Here is a 17,214-nt window from a genome sequence, read left to right as displayed (position 1 = left end):
TACTTATACCGTTTTATGTGTAATTTCTGTCCCTAGCCCTATTGAATGACCACCTGTCCTGGATAACTGCTAAATGGTAACAACATGAACTTACCCACCAGGTCCCTGGGCTGCTGAGGAAAACTTGCATGCAAAAAAACTACCCAGACCGATCTGGCAATATAGGTACAATTCCTTCTCTACTCCAAAGTTACTGTAGGTGAAACCCAAAGCAGTGCCCAGAAATCTGTGTCTTCTTTAATCTCAAGGAAAAGAAGCTGGAAACTGTTGCTCCCAGGTGCAACATGGTACTCCCAGCCATGGAAAGGACTTGTAGGACCCCCCTTTTGCAGGTTATAAGCTTGTGGTTTTCCTCTAGACTCTCAATGTAGTCAATCAACTGGGAAGCCCTCTCCACTGAATTGTTATTCTGCTTCCCCAGAGCTGAGGAGGAAACTAACTCCCTTCATTTGGGGTATCAAGGAGAATTCTTTAGGGTGTCCCAGGATTTTTTTTCTTCCTCTGACCAGACAAAAGCTATGTTTCTGAGGCTGTAGAGTTGAGGAGAACATTTTACAGTGTTGTCTAATATTTGGCTAATAACAGGTTATACTGAGATTTCAAATAATGTCGTGCACCTGGTAAAACTGCTTTACTATTTAAATAAAGGAAACAATAATTTAATTAGAACCAGTAGCTACGTTTCTGTTAATTTAATTGAGATTAGCATTTGACCCTCAAAATATTAGCAGTAGACAAAACAGTATTTTACTGACCTGTCATTACATAATGCCACTGTTGATCTTGACAGCAGCAGATATGGATAATAAAAGTACTAGAGTAGATGGTGTGAAAATGTTTTCTATTTTTCCACTAAGATCTGACTTTTGATTATTTATAGAGAAGAACTGATATGAAGAACAATAAGGAAAACTTGCGTCTCATTAGTCTGGTGCCATGTCACTCAAAGATCACAGCAGCTTATGTAGTGTTCATAAGTAAAAGAGCCATTGTTAAAACAGGGCTTTTCACCACCTGGCTTGCTTCAAAATATGAGCAACCAGCATATTCTTTGTGTCAAGAACACACAGAAAAACACCTCTCATATTCAAAAGATAGAAAGGGAATATTTGCTAGGCACAGCATTCATGTTGGAAAACTAAGGATGATGATGGTAAATATTATTCCTGTTATCAGTGCATGAGTCATTTTCAAATACAACAGTTACATTAGGCCTTGGCAGATGTTAATTTAGTGGCTCAGTAGGATCTGAGGAATTTTATCCTGCATCCCCAAAATCATATGCTTCCATGCCAGGCACTCAGTATCTGGCATAGCAAGACTATTGGGATCTGGAATAAAATTACTCAGATCCCATTGCACATCTGCTGGAATGTGCAGGTGGCTGCACACATCCTGGGGCCTAGGGATCTCTGGATTGTTTCCCAATCCCCAGCTGCCTATCCTGCAGACATTTAAATAGTGCACAAGCAGCTGGATGTGCAGCATGTTAGGCATGGGGAGCTGAGGATTTTAGAGCTCCCTGATCTCCATCTTCCCATGCTATAGACCTCTGAACAGCAGGCCTGTGGATGGCTGCATATGCAGTGGATATGAGGATGAGGAGCTGGGAATCTGAGAGCTACATGTCCCACATTCATATTAAAACAAAATGCAAACCAGCCACAAAGATGTTCCACATTAATGTGCGTTACATATGGAACATTTGTGGCTCATATGCCATCTTTATTATGTGATAAATTGTTTGAACATGTGGAATGTTACAATTTATCATGCAATTAATACGTCTGTCAGTGGTCTTAGATAAAAGCAGGCAGATAGTCATCTTTGAAAGAGACGCTTAGAAAGAGCATCATGTCTTTGTTAGACCACCAGGTAGTAGTGTGTCCTATAATGATTCCTTTTAATTGTTTAGATGTTATAGCAAAACAACTGTATAATGCAGTGGTACCCAAAGTATGGTCCAGAGACCATCTGCAGTTCATGAGGCCTTGGTAAGTAGTTGACAATCTGTGGATAACATCATGCCCTCGTGGTTCAATCCTCAGCCATATTAATACCATTTCATTAATATTACTGAATAAAAGGAAAGCTAAGAGTTTTACTTTTATTTAACTCAGACTTTATTTTCATTTCTATTACCTCCATAGTGTTTTCAATTAAAAGTTTGATGATAAAAGCATATGATTGTCAGTGAGAAATTTTGAAAGTCATAGTGGATCCAAAAGTTTTAAAATGTTGGTGTAGTATTTGTAACAAAGATTTGAATTGTAGTTATCTGGAATTAAAATAACATGAGGCTTCTTCATCTAGCTCAGCTTTTCATGACAAAACTGACCTGTATTAAGCAGCTAGAGGCTTTACTATCTCCTTGATTTGCTAGTCTCAAAATGCACTCAGATAAGTTTGCATAGAAAAGATTTAGGCCTCAATTTAAGATAACAGATAATCCTTTTTAGTTAAAGTTGTCTACACTTCCAGTTTAATAGTATGAAACAACTTTAAAAAGAATATAATTCCTCCAAAATACAAAAATAAATTGAAAAAATATGCAAAAAATAGGTTGTTATAGCTTGAACATAAGGTGAATTTGTTTTTAAACTTTGAATTGCTAGAATAACGTTTTATAACTGAATCACTGGAATCTGTTCAACTTGTGAAATTATAAACTCCTTAAATGGTTCTTTATCAAAATGTTATTGTATTTTGAATGTGCACCCCTTCTCTGTTATCATTTTACCTCCCTGTTGGACTGAATTTCCCAGGGGTAATGAAGGAGGGCTGACAGCAGAGGGCAATAGATCTCATTTTGAATTCTTTGACTGCCTCTTGAATCAGAGAGCTGCACTTCTGGTCATGCGATTTACACTGTATCCTATGTGTGGCCTGTGACAGCTATACCAACTGATACATTTAAAATTAGGTCTTTGTTTAACTTGCCTTGTTTTAATTTGATGAACACGGACACTTTTTGGAGTGTTTTTTCCCTCATTACTTTGAATGTACAAGTTCTGCCATGGCCTACCAGCAACAAAATCACTTTGATATTTTTGCTATAAGCCTATTTGCAATCACAAGGTGATTATAGCAAATAGTAGTTTTATAAAGAAAATGCATAAAAACAAAAACATTATATAATTCCTCCTTCAATATCTTCATGTAGTCATATATAGGTACAGTGTTAGATTTCTGGATTTATTATTTTAAGTGTAGGGTCTTATTTTTTGGCCTAATCCTTATTTAGTGGTTTATCTAGGGCATACTCATCATAGAGGCAGTATATAGAATTGCTTACAGTTGCAAAAATAATCAGGAACAGTATGAATGATTGAGGACTGGAAGTCATTTGCCAAATTTCCTCTATCAGTAGACCTTCCAAAGTAGTAATTTTCCTAATAAGGGCTTTTTTCTGGAGAAGAAAATCAAAATGTTTGATTTTTTTTTTAAATACTTTTTGTTAGTGCAGAGTTTGAAATAACGGTTGTGAGATGGTTAGATGGACAATGACGTAGCTTTCCTTGGCTTTGCATGAGGAAACAACAGCACATTTTCATAAAATTCTGTTCTACATCCATCTGTGGGATTGTGGAAGACTCTCCATACCTGGTACTGTCCATAATCAGCTAGTCTGGGCTATTAATGTTTGTTTTGTGGTTTTATATTATTATTTTATTTTAGAAAATCTACATGCTAGGTATTGTGGATGTTAATATAGCCTGTGGTTGTTCAGGTCTTTGCATCTGAGATAACATCTACACATCTGGCATACCATTTGAGAAGAATATCTGTTCCATAAAACTTTCAGTCCATGCCAGTAAACTTCCAGAAAAAATCTAGAGATGAAGTAGGTCACCTTCATTATCTAGCTCTTTTTTGAAGCTAGTCTGAATGAGGCATGCAGACTGCAGAATTTTCTGTATAATGTGAAATCATCAGGCAAGCATTGTGACCAGTACATCATTAGACAAGTCCAACCTTTTGCCATTTATCTACTCTGCAACTTTAATGAAAGAGTATCCTTTGTCTTTATTTTGTTGTAAAGTAACAACTATAATGCTTATCATAAATCAGTAAGGATAAATTGCAGAGCAGAGTTGTTTTTATTTTCCCTTTGACATTAGATGGATGAGGATAGTCAGTTTTGTTTTTCTCTGATTGAAGACTGTGTCATGTAGTATATTCTATACACTTATTCCAGGTAAAATAAATTTATGGTCATATCAGTTTGTCTCCCATAGTGCAGTATTATTAATTATACAGTGGGAAAGATAGTAATAGGAAAAGCATTTTACTATTGGCAGGAGACAATATTTTGAATTATTTTCTTAGGAAGTAGGTGTTGATAAATATACACTGTTTTTCGCTTCATTAATCATAAGTAAAACATGAGTTATAACTTCAAATGTATTTTTTCATCATATACCTAGGCTTAAATTAGTGACCAAAATTGAAATAAGTTGTTAAATAAATTAAATGTCAGTCGACCTAAAGTAGAAAAAAAATTGGCACAAATGTTATTTAAAAAGTTTGTTTTTATAGGAGTCCATTTGTTTGAACTGGTGCATGTTTGGGATTTGATTTTTAAGTTATTTTTCAATGTAAGTTAAAGCTTTCTTCCATATTACACATTTGATAATTGAGTAATATATATCATTCTAAAATTCTAAACTTTTAACATTTATTTTGTTATATTACTAATTTGTGTTTGTAATTTTTACTAAAGAAAACAGCATTATGATAGTGAAGGATGTATTTTCTCTATGAAATTATGAAGATACATTTGGTTTTGGTTGAAAGATTATTTGGTTGAAAAATGTTGAAGATACCCTTTGGTTTTGACTTGAACCCCTGTCTCTCCCTGCCTTGCCTCCAAATAAAAGCTTTAAAAATGGTTGTACAGTAAGAAAAACAATGTTATGGCATTTATTTGACCAAAATGTATGAAGCAATTCCAAGTTACCCCAGTTCAGGATTGCCGCAAGAAAGGGATTTGAAGAAGAGAAGCAGAGATAATATGGAAAGACATTGATCTTGTACAAAAGTTTTATCTCCTTTAATTCTACCATTGTGGTAGTTTTTATTTGTTTTCAGACTATAGAAAAATACTAGCGCTATTCTTTTCTTGCAAAGAACGAAGATAGACTACATCAGCATGTTTTTACCACTCTGGATTCCTATTTGAAATTTCTGGGTTTATCATATGAGTCACTTTTGCACACCACAGCACCCTTGAAAGGATCTCACGGCATCCAAGGGTGCTCCAGAACCCTGGTTGAGGATCACTGTACTAGTGGTATAACCCTCTTGTTGCGGATGTGATTATACTGATGCAAAAATGCTTATAACACTATAAGTTACTTCCCTTTCCATCTAAATGGAACCGTATTACCACTAGGGGCATTAGCAGTAGCCCTAGCCAGACATTTTATATAAATATATCTGTGGATATGTATAAGTAGGTCTGTGTAATTTAACTAAAAAGACTGACAAAAAGCAGTAAAAAGCAGTTGAAGAACATAGATAATCACAGTTGTTCTCAACCATTTTAGATTCCGTAACTTCTGTGAATTGATTGTCAGTCCATTTTAAAAACAGTGCCGTTACAGTGCTTATCTCCTCGCAGAGTGTCTGTGTAGTGGGAGTGGAGGACCAGCCAGGCAGGAAACAGCCTGAACCTGTGCTTATCTGTTTTTCTCCTCACACCCAGCTTATCTCTTTAAAACTTGCAGCACCCTTCAGAAGAACTTGTAGCTTCTCTAGGTGTCTCAGCACCTTGAATGAGAATCACTGGACTACAGCAATAAAATAGATTTGTTTGGAGTAATCAAAATCAGTGTAATAGTAATCTAGAAATAAGAAATGGTAGAAAGATTGAGCCTGGATGGTAATAGGGATGACTTAAATAATAAATAACCATAAGAGAAGAAGGGAAATTCCATTTCTGGCATTATTAAAACTTTCAGAGTGGTCAAAGCACTTGTGGTAACCCTTTGTGAAATGATATAACTGTCTATTCTATTTTAAGCAGTGCTACTTGTTTGACACTCTTCACTATAAGTGTTCAGATAGGGGCTGGGGTGGCGCTAAGGTGCGCGGTTAACAGCTCAAAGTTGCAAGTTCCGGGTCGTAGCAGAAGCACTCACAGAATAGCCCTGCTAGATTCAATGAATCTGCGAATTCCACTAAATACCTTATCACAAAGACACAAAAAAGAAAAGGAAGTGCTCAGATGCTAGATCCCAGAAAGGAGGCACTGGGATAGGGACCAGGATGACTTCACAGTAGCAAGGGCAGAATGATCTGTGATTATCTTCTCCACAGATCTTGTTACTGAACCCCAACATGTTGTTACCACCGAGCAAACAGCAGTGAAACCTACTAGCAAATTGGGCCTCATTCCTTCTAGTAGCAGGGCCATGTAAAAGACAGTTGTTCCATTATAACTTTTTTCATTTTTCACCTAGAAGTTCAAACCTTAACAAATCTCCAAGCTTTGGGGTTAAGATCAGACAATGTTGTTAGCACTTCAGGAGAGGCTTAGAGCAGCAAGAGTTTAAACCCCAACTTTTGCATTGCGATAATTTAGCTGAAAAAATGCCTTAAAGGATGAGCATACTACTAAGGAATAGAAAAAGGAATAGAGGTCAAAAATGTTATGTCAAAAAAGGAGACAAGATATTTTGCCTAAAACAAAGAAAGAGATGAAAACACAACACACAAACTCCTGAAACCTACAGCCAAAGTCCATAGTAAGGCCCCTGGCAGATGTTATTTTTGCTGAGCTACAACATTTGTACCAGGACAAAAAAATTAAAAGACAGGCAGCCACATGTTCAAATCCCAAATCTGGAGCTGCACAAAGGCGTGCTCTCCAGCCAGGGCCAAAAGAAGGCTGCTCCATGCCTGCTTCTGCCCTCAGTGGATCTTGTCAATGAGCCAGACCAGCTCACTGAGAGGTTTGTGAGCCCTTCAAATCCCCCAGCACTTCTTCATCCTGGGATCCCTAAGGGCCACTGCTTTGTGCAGTGATGCTGGGTTGCAGGTACCTGGAACTTTAAGGGGTCTTTAGTCCAGGATGCTTGAGGTGTCCCTGGGGAGGGATCAAGCCGTGGTGGAATGCCCCCTGCCTGAGCCAATCAGCTAGTCATTCTGGTGCTATGCAAGGGACGAGGGGCATTCCCCTTACCCCAAACTAGGGTGATCATGACTCGCCAGCCTCAGACTCAGGTAGCAGCTAGGGTTGTCAGCACCACCCCTGTTTGCCCATAAGGATAGGGGGTGGAAACCTTGCCCCCTCCTCCATGCAGGAAACCCTGTTGGCAGAGGCAGGGGAAAAAGTCATATCACTTGATATTGACATGCCACATGTTCAGATTAAAGCAAGATACAAAGAAGCCAGAAAGATGTTCCACATTTAATGAGGATAATCAGTGAGACTGGTTTGCCATTTTTCTGTCTGGTTCACCATTTTATCACTTGGTAAACTACTTGAAAGTTTGATATGTTACAATTTATCATGTACTTAACACTTCAGTAGTTCAATTGCATGATAAATGCAATGTCTGCCAGCAGCCTCATTCTCTGAAGTCCTTCCCAACATCCTTTGTTGCCATTCCTCTAATCATAAAGTTATTCCCCATAATTCATTGCCAAACTTTGCTGCTTTTTGTAATGTCTGTCCCTTCCCTCAGCTTATGGGTAGAAAGGCTGTGCGCAGTCCGATCATCCCCCCAACCATCAGAATGCACAAACAGTTAAATCATTCGCTTTCTACTGTGAAGTCTGCCTTCCGTAAACATATTCAAACCATTCATTCTCAAGCTGTCCCAACCACATAATGTAAGCTCAGATCTTGTCTGTTATTACTTCTTACTGGAAAGGCATCCTACATGCTCTTTCTCCCTTTGAAAGTCCCCTAAAATACCAGTTTTGTGATTCCAATCTGCATTTCTTCCCAAGTCCTCTCCAACACAAACTACAAAGTTCTTCTACTCTGTCCAATTGAAAAATGGTTGGTTGCTCAATCTTCTACCACTTTGAGTCTCTGTTGTGTGCACATACAGTACACAACTCTGTATGTTCTGAACAAAATTAAAACTTGCAACCCTCTATTGTGACCAACTTCCATTAATGGTATTTGCTCTACTTGGCTTTGTATTTCTTCTGACTACCTGTCTGTCAGTTTGTTTCTTTATCTAGACTGTTTAGGCTACCCATCATCATGGTATTCAGACACTGTTGTTTCTTCCAGGTGGTTTGCTGTTGTCCCTTCTCTGGGTCAGCTGTAACCAAATTCCTGTTTTAAGTTGGTTGTTCATCCTAGATGCAACATTATTTCTGTAAAGGACTGCTATTGTTCCCTTATCCAGTGGTCTTGAGAGATATGAATGAGGGCATTAATCTCTGGAAGTTAGGTGAATGAGTTTCAGCAGCACTGAAAGTCAAGTTGGAACATGCAGCAGATACTCAGTGCGCTTACTGGAAAAACAAAAGTCCTGTACTATAATACATTTTTATTCTTCAAGTGTTGATATATGATGTTGTCCCAAAACTGAAACATTTACAGCCATTCAGATCATGGTACAGTTTTTGCATTTGCTTCACAGAACTATTTTACATTAAAATCCATGCATGCAAAATTGATGTATTCATACACATTTCTCAGTGAGAGGTTACACATTTCTTTCCATTCATATTCTTCCAGGTGACTTGGATTATTACTGGCTGGATCCTGCCACGTGGCACAGTAGGGAGACATCCCCTATTAGTTCGGTAAGAAATAGGAAATCTAGGTTTATAGGTATGGATTAAAATATTAAAATGTTTGTCACATTTCATTTCAGTGAGATGAACTGATTATTGATACTAGAACTTTGTTCTAAACAAATCGTGTGAACATTTGTTTAGAATATTATAAGACTCAAACTGAATAAAAATTTTCTCTCTTGTCTTCATGAGAAAAATGATTTAAGCATTTTTTTGGGATAGAGATTTTTCTCAGACAAGGTTTTATATTTTAGTCCTGTGGACTGTCACTTACACATAAAAAAAAAAGACAAGTCTGATCCTGCTGGCGAGGGCATCAGTTAATTTTTTATCCTTGGCACTAATAAGAGCAGGGTCATTAGTTGCTTACTGTGTAATGAATGTATGCAAAAGGACTGAATAACATAAATATTACTCACCAGGACTCTTACTTTATAAAAGGGATTTTCAAATCAGTGTAATATAGAATACTGTTTTTTTATTCACTGAAATATGTTTTAATTGTATTAAAATTCAAACAACCTCATTAGGATGATTTTATAGTGGCACAAGATAATTATAAATATTTTATGAAGCAAGAGCCAACTGACACAGCATTGTAACAGAAGAATTTTGTTCAGTATTTAAACAAAAATGGATTGCATTTATCTCTACTGTCACATGATCATTCAACTGAAAATATATCTGTGTCTGTCAACCAAGAAGAGATTTCCATTCTTTGCTTCCAATGATATTTTTAATAGCATCCTGTAACGTGGCAACCATCTAAAGAAGGAGATCGCTTAATTGGACGTGTTATTCTTAACAAGAGAACGACTATGCCAAAAGAATCAGGTGCATTACTTGGACTAAAAGTAAGTATTACAAAGTTATGCTGTAAATCAATTAATTTCCATTAGGCTAATATACAGCAGCTTAGTTCACTATAACAATTAGCTATATGAGAATTTTGTAACACTGTTGCATAATTGTTAAAACAATTGTCTGAAACAAAAGGAATACATTTTTACATGTATTGGACAGAACCCTGAACTGATAAATGTTTATCAAACAATAGTATTATCTATAATAATTTTAATATAAAAGCCTTAATCTGTCTTTCTGTCTGTCCATAACACTTTATTCGCACTCTGATTGGCTGACTGAAACAACCAATCAGAGTGTGAACACAGCATTGGGACAGGAGGCAGTAGCATGGTGGATTACTGCCATGATGGTGGGGACACAGGGGATGGAGGTAAGGATGAGGCCAGGGGGAGAGGGGTCGGGACATTGTGGGGAGTGGGCAAAGGCCTTCTGTGATCACCTGCAGGGCTGACACAGGTCAATGAGGCACTGGTGGGAGGAGTAGGCCCAATGTGGCGGGGAGAAGTAGCCATGCTGTGGCAGCAGACAGGGAAAGAGTGGGCCCAGGCCAATGTAGCAGTGGTAGGAGGAAGGGAGGAGCAGGCCCAAGGGGGTTGGAAAAGCTGGCCTGCCATGTTGATAGGGGGAGCAGCAGGCCTGGCCCGATATGGGCCAGGGCTCACTTCACCACCACCCCTCCTCCCCCTGTGTTGTCCCCAAACCCACTCCTCCCATCTCCCCGCCATCGCAGTGTTGACCCAAGCCTGCTGCTCCCCCTCCCCCAACCTCTGCAGCAGGCTGGATTCTTCCCATCCTTGGACCCAGTCCTCCCCCACACCCCCTGCCTCAGGCCCAGGCTCACTCCTCCCCTTCCCCCCATCGCCGCAGCAGGGAAGGGGGGAATGTGCCTGGACCCGAAGCAGCAGGATGCAAGAGGGGAGTGGGCCCGGATGGAGGGTGGGCGACACATCTAAATCCCTGCCCACTTCACCCCCTTCATCATTCTTGATGGGCAGTTGGCTAGTGGATAATAAGATTCTGTTGATGAAGCAGTCTTTTATTATGTAACATATAATAACTGTAGTTGAGCCTTTTAATTTAATCCTTTATGTCTGTATGCAGCATATAGTATATGGTAATATGATTTCCTGGATACAAGTATAATAGCCTCTCTTTGTTGAAAAAACAAAGAACTGAACCAGAGACGACCAGTTGGAAACAAATTGTTAAAGCTTGAATTAAGAATTCACAGTGGGAGCTATAACCATTTGTATTTTCTATAGATTGGACACAGAGGAAAACTTGCAGGACATATTCATCAGTGGGTCACATAAGCATACTTTTTCTGTAAAACCCACACAGGCTACATGTACATAGCAATAGAGAAAGGTTGACACATACACAGGTAAATATAATGTGAAATTTAGAACCTAGTTCTAGCAGATACTGAGTATCCTCTGACAAATACTTTGACCAACTCCTGTCTGGAGGTTCATGAGAGTAGGCCAAGTTTGTGGTGCTTGTTGCCACTTTAGGGCACCTGCACGTGTGCCTGATGCCAGCTCCGATGCATGCTAATTAGCACAGGTCAGAACAGAATCAATTAATCAAGTCTGCTGGAGCATGACTAATTAGACATCCAACATTTTCTGTTTGCTGGGAAAAAAGAAGTTTTAGCATTCTTCTTTACCCTCACACCCTTGAAGTAACTTGTATAATTTTTTCTCTCTGTGTATCATACATCCTTCTTAGGAGTATAATCACCTCATCTCTGTTCAGTAGAAACCAGGAAAGGTCTGTTTACTATGAATGCTGCTTCTCTCTTTCCTTTATATTCTATCATATATTTTGATAAAGAGTGTCACTTTCTATTGTTCTTGGCCAATGGCAATCCTTTAATTTTAGTATTACACATATTATTTTTACTTGTGGTATCTATTATTGTATTAATGGCTTTTGGCAACTTTATGCTGACATGTTTATTAAGAATGTTTTGCGCTTGTGGATATCACAAACAATTAATGATTGATTTGGACAAAATTTATTTTCTTGATTGTCTCAAAGTCATATTTGGTGATTTCAGATTTAAAAAAAATACTGCATTTGTATTAATTAAACTAATGTATTAAAGAGGAACATAAAGACAATTTCAGTTTCTGTTCATTCTGTGTGTGTCACAGTTTTACTTTGTGCAAATAAAACTGGCTTTTTGGTATATGTGGAATTGTCCTCTGAATAGAGTTAATTTAAAGTTATGACTGATGATGAACAGAGTCAATTGTGAATAAATTCATTCCCAGTTTTAAAAATAATTGTAATGTGAATGAATAAACTGTACAAACTAAATCATTTAATTAAACTCTTTAATATATTGTCCAGTTTATGGATTGGAATCTCACAAATTTATGATTATTCAGGTCGTTGGAGGAAAAATGACTGAGTTAGGACGTCTTGGTGCCTTCATTACCAAAGTAAAGAAGGGTAGCCTTGCTGATGTGGTGGGGCATCTAAGAGCAGGTAAAGAAACTGATTGTACTAAGATAACCTTATTCGTGTTAATTTCTATAATAAAAATGTTACTAATATGTGGGAAATGCATATGTTCATGTATACAAATTATGGTAAATAACAAAAATTGGTTTTGATGCTAATGTGAAAAGTTTTAATAACTTTACACCTATTATATCATTAGATATTTACATATGGCTTAGATGTATGCATAAAGTTCAAGACATTAATTATTGACAAGTTGCTAAAATTGCTATTAAGTAATATTAATGCAAATACAGAGAAAATGCATATAAAAAAACAAAGCTTATTATTGTAAGTAAAAAGAAAATGGTAGCAGGTCAAGAAATGAAAAGCCTTCCTCAAATCATTTATAATGAATGTTTCTTGTGTGCAGTAGTTTAATTGAACAACAACAGTAACATATAATGCTATCTAGGGGGGCTGCATTCAGATCTGATGCTAAAAGTGAGGCTACCAAAAACTTCTTCAGTTGCTTTTTATTGTCTTTGCTTCTATTGAAACATTATTGAAAAAAGAAGTGTGGTTTAGTGATTGGGAACTTACAATACTTCCTTTTTTCCCATTGTAATTTGCTGTATTTAATTTTTTTGGTAGTATTCTATGATGATATCAATAAACCAGTTTTAAACTTAGGTTTCATTGCTCTAGCAATCTATACTGGAATCTATTTGCCTAGATCAGTGGTGTTCAACTGCCAGCCCCAGGCCTAATTCAGCCAGTAGGGCTTGGTCATCTGGTCTGTAGGGCTCCCCATGGGTTCTGAAATTTTGGCAACAGGAGAGTGGTGGCATCTGAGCCAGTGGTGTTGTTCACAACTGAGACCTGACCCTGTGCACCAACCCCATGGTAGATTCAGTTCACAGATTAACCTTGCCTGTGGGGTCTGGCTCATGGACCAGCACTGTGCCATTCATCCAGGCCATGGGGATAGAAGGTTGATCACCAGTGGTCTAGATCATGGAATAAGTGGGATAATGATCATATGTTGTATAATGTATTTGTAGAGACTTACCTAACTTTCAGTGAGAGAAATAAATTTTTGCTGCTTGCTTATGGCCTGAAAAGCTGATTTCATGATTGTTTTCTGGCAGCCCCACCCATCGTTGTTTCGTAGTGGAGAGGCCCTGATGGGAGGAGAGATGAGGAGGTGGCTACCATCTTAACTGCTGGCTGCCCTTCAGGCAGCCCTACCCCTTGACACTAATTAGTGGAGAGGCATAAGGGGCAGCTGCCAACTTGGCTGCTGCCCTTTGTGCCACCTGACTAGCCAGCACCTTTCCCTCCCAGGAGGGCTGCAAGGCCAGGCTTCAGCAGCAGCGAGGACTGCTGGCTCTCACTGGAGAGCCAGCATTTTGTTTTTATTAATTTTTTTTTAGTTGATTCCCTGAGAAATCACAGCCAATGCCATTTTTTTGTGGTGACTGCAGAAATCACTATTTTTTGCAGTTACTGTGAAAATCAGAAAACCTCAATTTAAGTCGGTCCCTAGAAACTAGAAAGGAAAAAGGAAAGCTAGCTATTTTTAAATAGTAGTAAATACTTTGCAGGTTTTTAAGAGCTAAATATTAACTTTGGAAATAAAAGTTAAGGCTGTTGGGGGTTTCCCATATATTTTTTAAATCTTTATCTAATGTCTTGGAAAATACTTTTGTGTGCACAGAAATCAGTAATTAAGATTTTTTTTTCTTCCTCCACCTATGATGCCAATCAAAATAATCTCACATGCCCCAGGTTGCCGACCCCTGACTTAAGGCTTTTTGGAGCTAATTAGCAGGCAGCTGGTAAGCTGTTTATGAAGAGTTTGAATTAATGGAGAGAAGCTATTGTTTTGCTGATGGCGTAATAAACACTATTATCAGCCTCCTGCTGACTTGCTTGCCTGTCAGTTTGCTGCAGACATTATAAAGAAGCAGGGAGGGAGATTGAAAAGTTCAGTATCATCAACAGGTGCATGCACTGCACACCCCCTCCCTGGCCTCAGAGTGCTAGCAGGGGACTGGGGGCTGGCAACACTCCCACCCCATGAGCAGCCAGTGCGGAAAAACGTGGGATGGTGCAGGTAGACATCCCTAATTAAAGCAATCTGCCGGGGCCTGACCATGCCCCCCCCAAGCTCAGCATTATGCAAGGAAAGGGAGGGCTGCTCTAGCGTTCTCTGGCTTCTAGCCTGAGTCATTGTAGGCATGTTCCTGAATTTCCTCACTCCAGAGACAATGCCTGTCCAGTTACAAACTGGCTCAGCCTAACCAGGTTAGACTAACCTGCAAAAATTGAATCAATTCAGGCTCAGCCTTTTTGAATGATTGTCCCAAGCCAAGGAGGTAATTTAGTCCAAACCCCTGCTGAAGATAGAATCATCCCTAAAGCATTGAGTTTGTGATCAGGTCTCTAGCTTCTTATACCTAGAATTGTCTTTCTGGAAAAGAAGGCAGGGTACAACAGTCTCAGAATTTGACTAGGATGGACTTTTTCTCTTATGGACCATTTGTTTGGTTTGTTAAAAAGTACATGTTTAAGTATTTGTTTTAGATCTCATAAAAAAGGAGCAGCTCCAGAGGCACAGCCTGACACCATGCTGATGATGTGTTGGTTCAGTACTATGTCTGAAAAACATTAAATCACCATCCCTAAGTTATATGCTAATAAAAGTAAATGCTACATGGTGCAGTATTGTGCTGCAGTGCTTTTGACCATTGCTTATAATGGGCCCTAAAAGAATACATATACTTACTGATTTCCTGAATATTAATTATAAATTCTTATTTGTTATTTAAATTATTTTTAAAGCTTTCCCTCCTGATTTAATATTGTCAAATATACTGATGAAGCCTGTTGGATTCTAGCTGTTGGCTACCTGAAGAGAGTAACATCCAGCAATTCCATATTGGATTCAATCTGGGAACCACTGATTCATCTGCTACTTTTCCTTCTTTTGTTCATTTGGTACAGGCTATGAAGACTGTTCTTTAGATGCAAAGGTTACATTGAGCATATGTTATATAACTCGCAATGAAAAAGGTTGTGATTTGTATGGTTGTACTGCTAGACACACAATATTTTATTTTTTGGAGATCAGACTGTTATAAAGAGGATACTATCTCTCGTTAATAAAGTGTCTCTTAAAAGGTACTATACAGCTTCATTTCATGGTATAATGCCTGTTGCTATATTATCTCTAAAATATTAAAATGTTTTCATAAATTGTTCAATTTAAATATGGTATTGTTTGACAACCTTAGTGGTAGTTTGACAAATTAAAATAGAGAATATCAAATCCAAGAGGATATGTAATATCCAATCCACAAGAGAATATTTGATTTGGGGAAATATAACTTAAGAGATACATAAACTTTGTAATATATGTTTTTCATTTTTTGGGAAAAGTGTGGAAAATGCAATAAAAAGTGCATTTCTTTTTAACCTCAAGGGGATGAAGTTCTAGAATGGAATGGTAAACCCCTGCCTGGAGCTACAAATGAAGAAGTTTACAACATTATTTTAGAGTCAAAATCAGAACCTCAAGTTGAAATTATTGTTTCAAGGCCTATTGGGTAAGGCTAAAAACTTGCTTCTTAATTATAGTAAACCTACTTTTTAAAAAATTCATATATATTTAAATATATATATATAGCACTGTCACATCTTAACTAGTTTGCAAATTCTTATCTTTTTAGTAATGGAAAGAAAATTTACCTTTTATAACTTGACTTATTATCTGTATCTGCCAATTACAAAATTAATTTCATACTGTAGGTGCAGGAATATCACTCTTGGGATAAATTTTATATATTATCATAATGGCAAATGGGAAAATTCTAGGATATGCTCAGATGAGGCTTCCTTCCATATCAATATGACCTATGCATGAATAAGCCATATTTTAGTCATGTCTCAGAACTTCCTTTCTCAATCCTTGTCCTTCTGACAAGATACCTAGCAGAATTTGCAGATTTGTTTGAATCTGACATGAAGTTGTGACCCCTGTGCTGTCAACCATGTGCTTGAGTGCCCATGCCACCCTAGCAACCATCTCAGAATTGATTCATCCACAATAATTTCACTAGCATGAACACTGTTGAATTGGAATAAGGCACCAAAAAATCATGAAGAATTAAACATACTGACGTAGCAATAATAAATATTAAATAGTAATAAACTTTATAATTTTAAATGACATAATCATCAAAAGGTGTCCAATAGCTAATTTGTCTATATAGTGTCACATACAATAATTCGAAAATTCATTATAAATTCTAATTCTAATTTAATCAGTGTTAATTTTAGTCTAAGTGTGAAGTTAGTGATACTACATTGGATGTGACTTTTCCTTTACATGCCTGTACAAATGAGTCCCAAGATAAATCAGTAAAACTGTTTGCCTAACTAAGTTTATAGGGTTTAGCCCTGTAATTGCCTCAAAATTGATTTAGGACAATGTTTTGAATTCCTCAATAAAACAATTTTTTTTTTTGAAGTCATAGTGAGTGAGTTGTGCCTGAGAAGAGTATGCAAGATTTAAACCATATGAATAAGCAAAGAAGTAAATTAAACTGAGATCTTCTTCACTGTCTTGTAACTTCATATTTATGTTTAAATATTGGTTACAAGTTTAAGACTGCTGATGTTCTTATGTAAAGTATAATTCAAAAGGACAATAGGGCTACTCTTCTTAATTTTTCAAATTAATCTTAAATAGACATGGACTGAAACTGCCATAGTTGCTTTTGGGTTGCATACCCCTTCAGTTTCACATTTGCTTTGGCTATTATAAAATATGATCAAGTGTGCAATGAATTAAAATCTTGTTTTGACATTTTAAGCAGATCCAAAGTTGCAGTAAGAAAGGCAGGATTTAGATCCTTATTTTTTCAACAGGTTTTTGATTTAGGTTTTTTGTTGTTTTTTTCCCCCTCAGGAATAATGAGAAATAAGTGACCAACCTTAAGGTTAGCTTCAGATAAAATATACTAAAATTTAAAAGTATAACTTTGTGTTATAAAATAAGGATCTAAATCCCGCCTTTCTTACTGCAACTTTGGATCTGCTTAAAATGTCAAAACAAGATTTTAA

The 17,214-nt window shown here is 37.4% G+C and overlaps 1 protein-coding gene across 6 annotated transcripts in view; it reads left to right on the top strand.

Annotated features, from left to right (window-relative positions):
- The window catches only part of RIMS1 (regulating synaptic membrane exocytosis 1), a 717,876-nt gene that overhangs the window by 403,024 nt on the left and 297,638 nt on the right, over window positions 1-17,214 (top strand). For all 6 annotated transcript variants that reach the window (XM_019520475.1, XM_019520481.1, XM_019520477.1 and 3 more), the window contains exons 6-9: window positions 8,705-8,772; window positions 9,510-9,620; window positions 12,030-12,129; window positions 15,572-15,695. In XM_019520475.1, coding sequence (XP_019376020.1) covers window positions 8,705-8,772; window positions 9,510-9,620; window positions 12,030-12,129; window positions 15,572-15,695 — 403 coding nt within the window. The remainder of the gene's footprint in view (window positions 1-8,704; window positions 8,773-9,509; window positions 9,621-12,029; window positions 12,130-15,571; window positions 15,696-17,214) is intronic.

Source organism: Gavialis gangeticus, unplaced genomic scaffold, assembly GCF_001723915.1.
Source record: "Gavialis gangeticus isolate Ggan-Ray unplaced genomic scaffold, GavGan_comp1, whole genome shotgun sequence".
Taxonomy (NCBI): Eukaryota; Metazoa; Chordata; order Crocodylia; family Gavialidae; genus Gavialis; species Gavialis gangeticus.
This window is presented reverse-complemented; position numbering and strand designations above follow the sequence as displayed.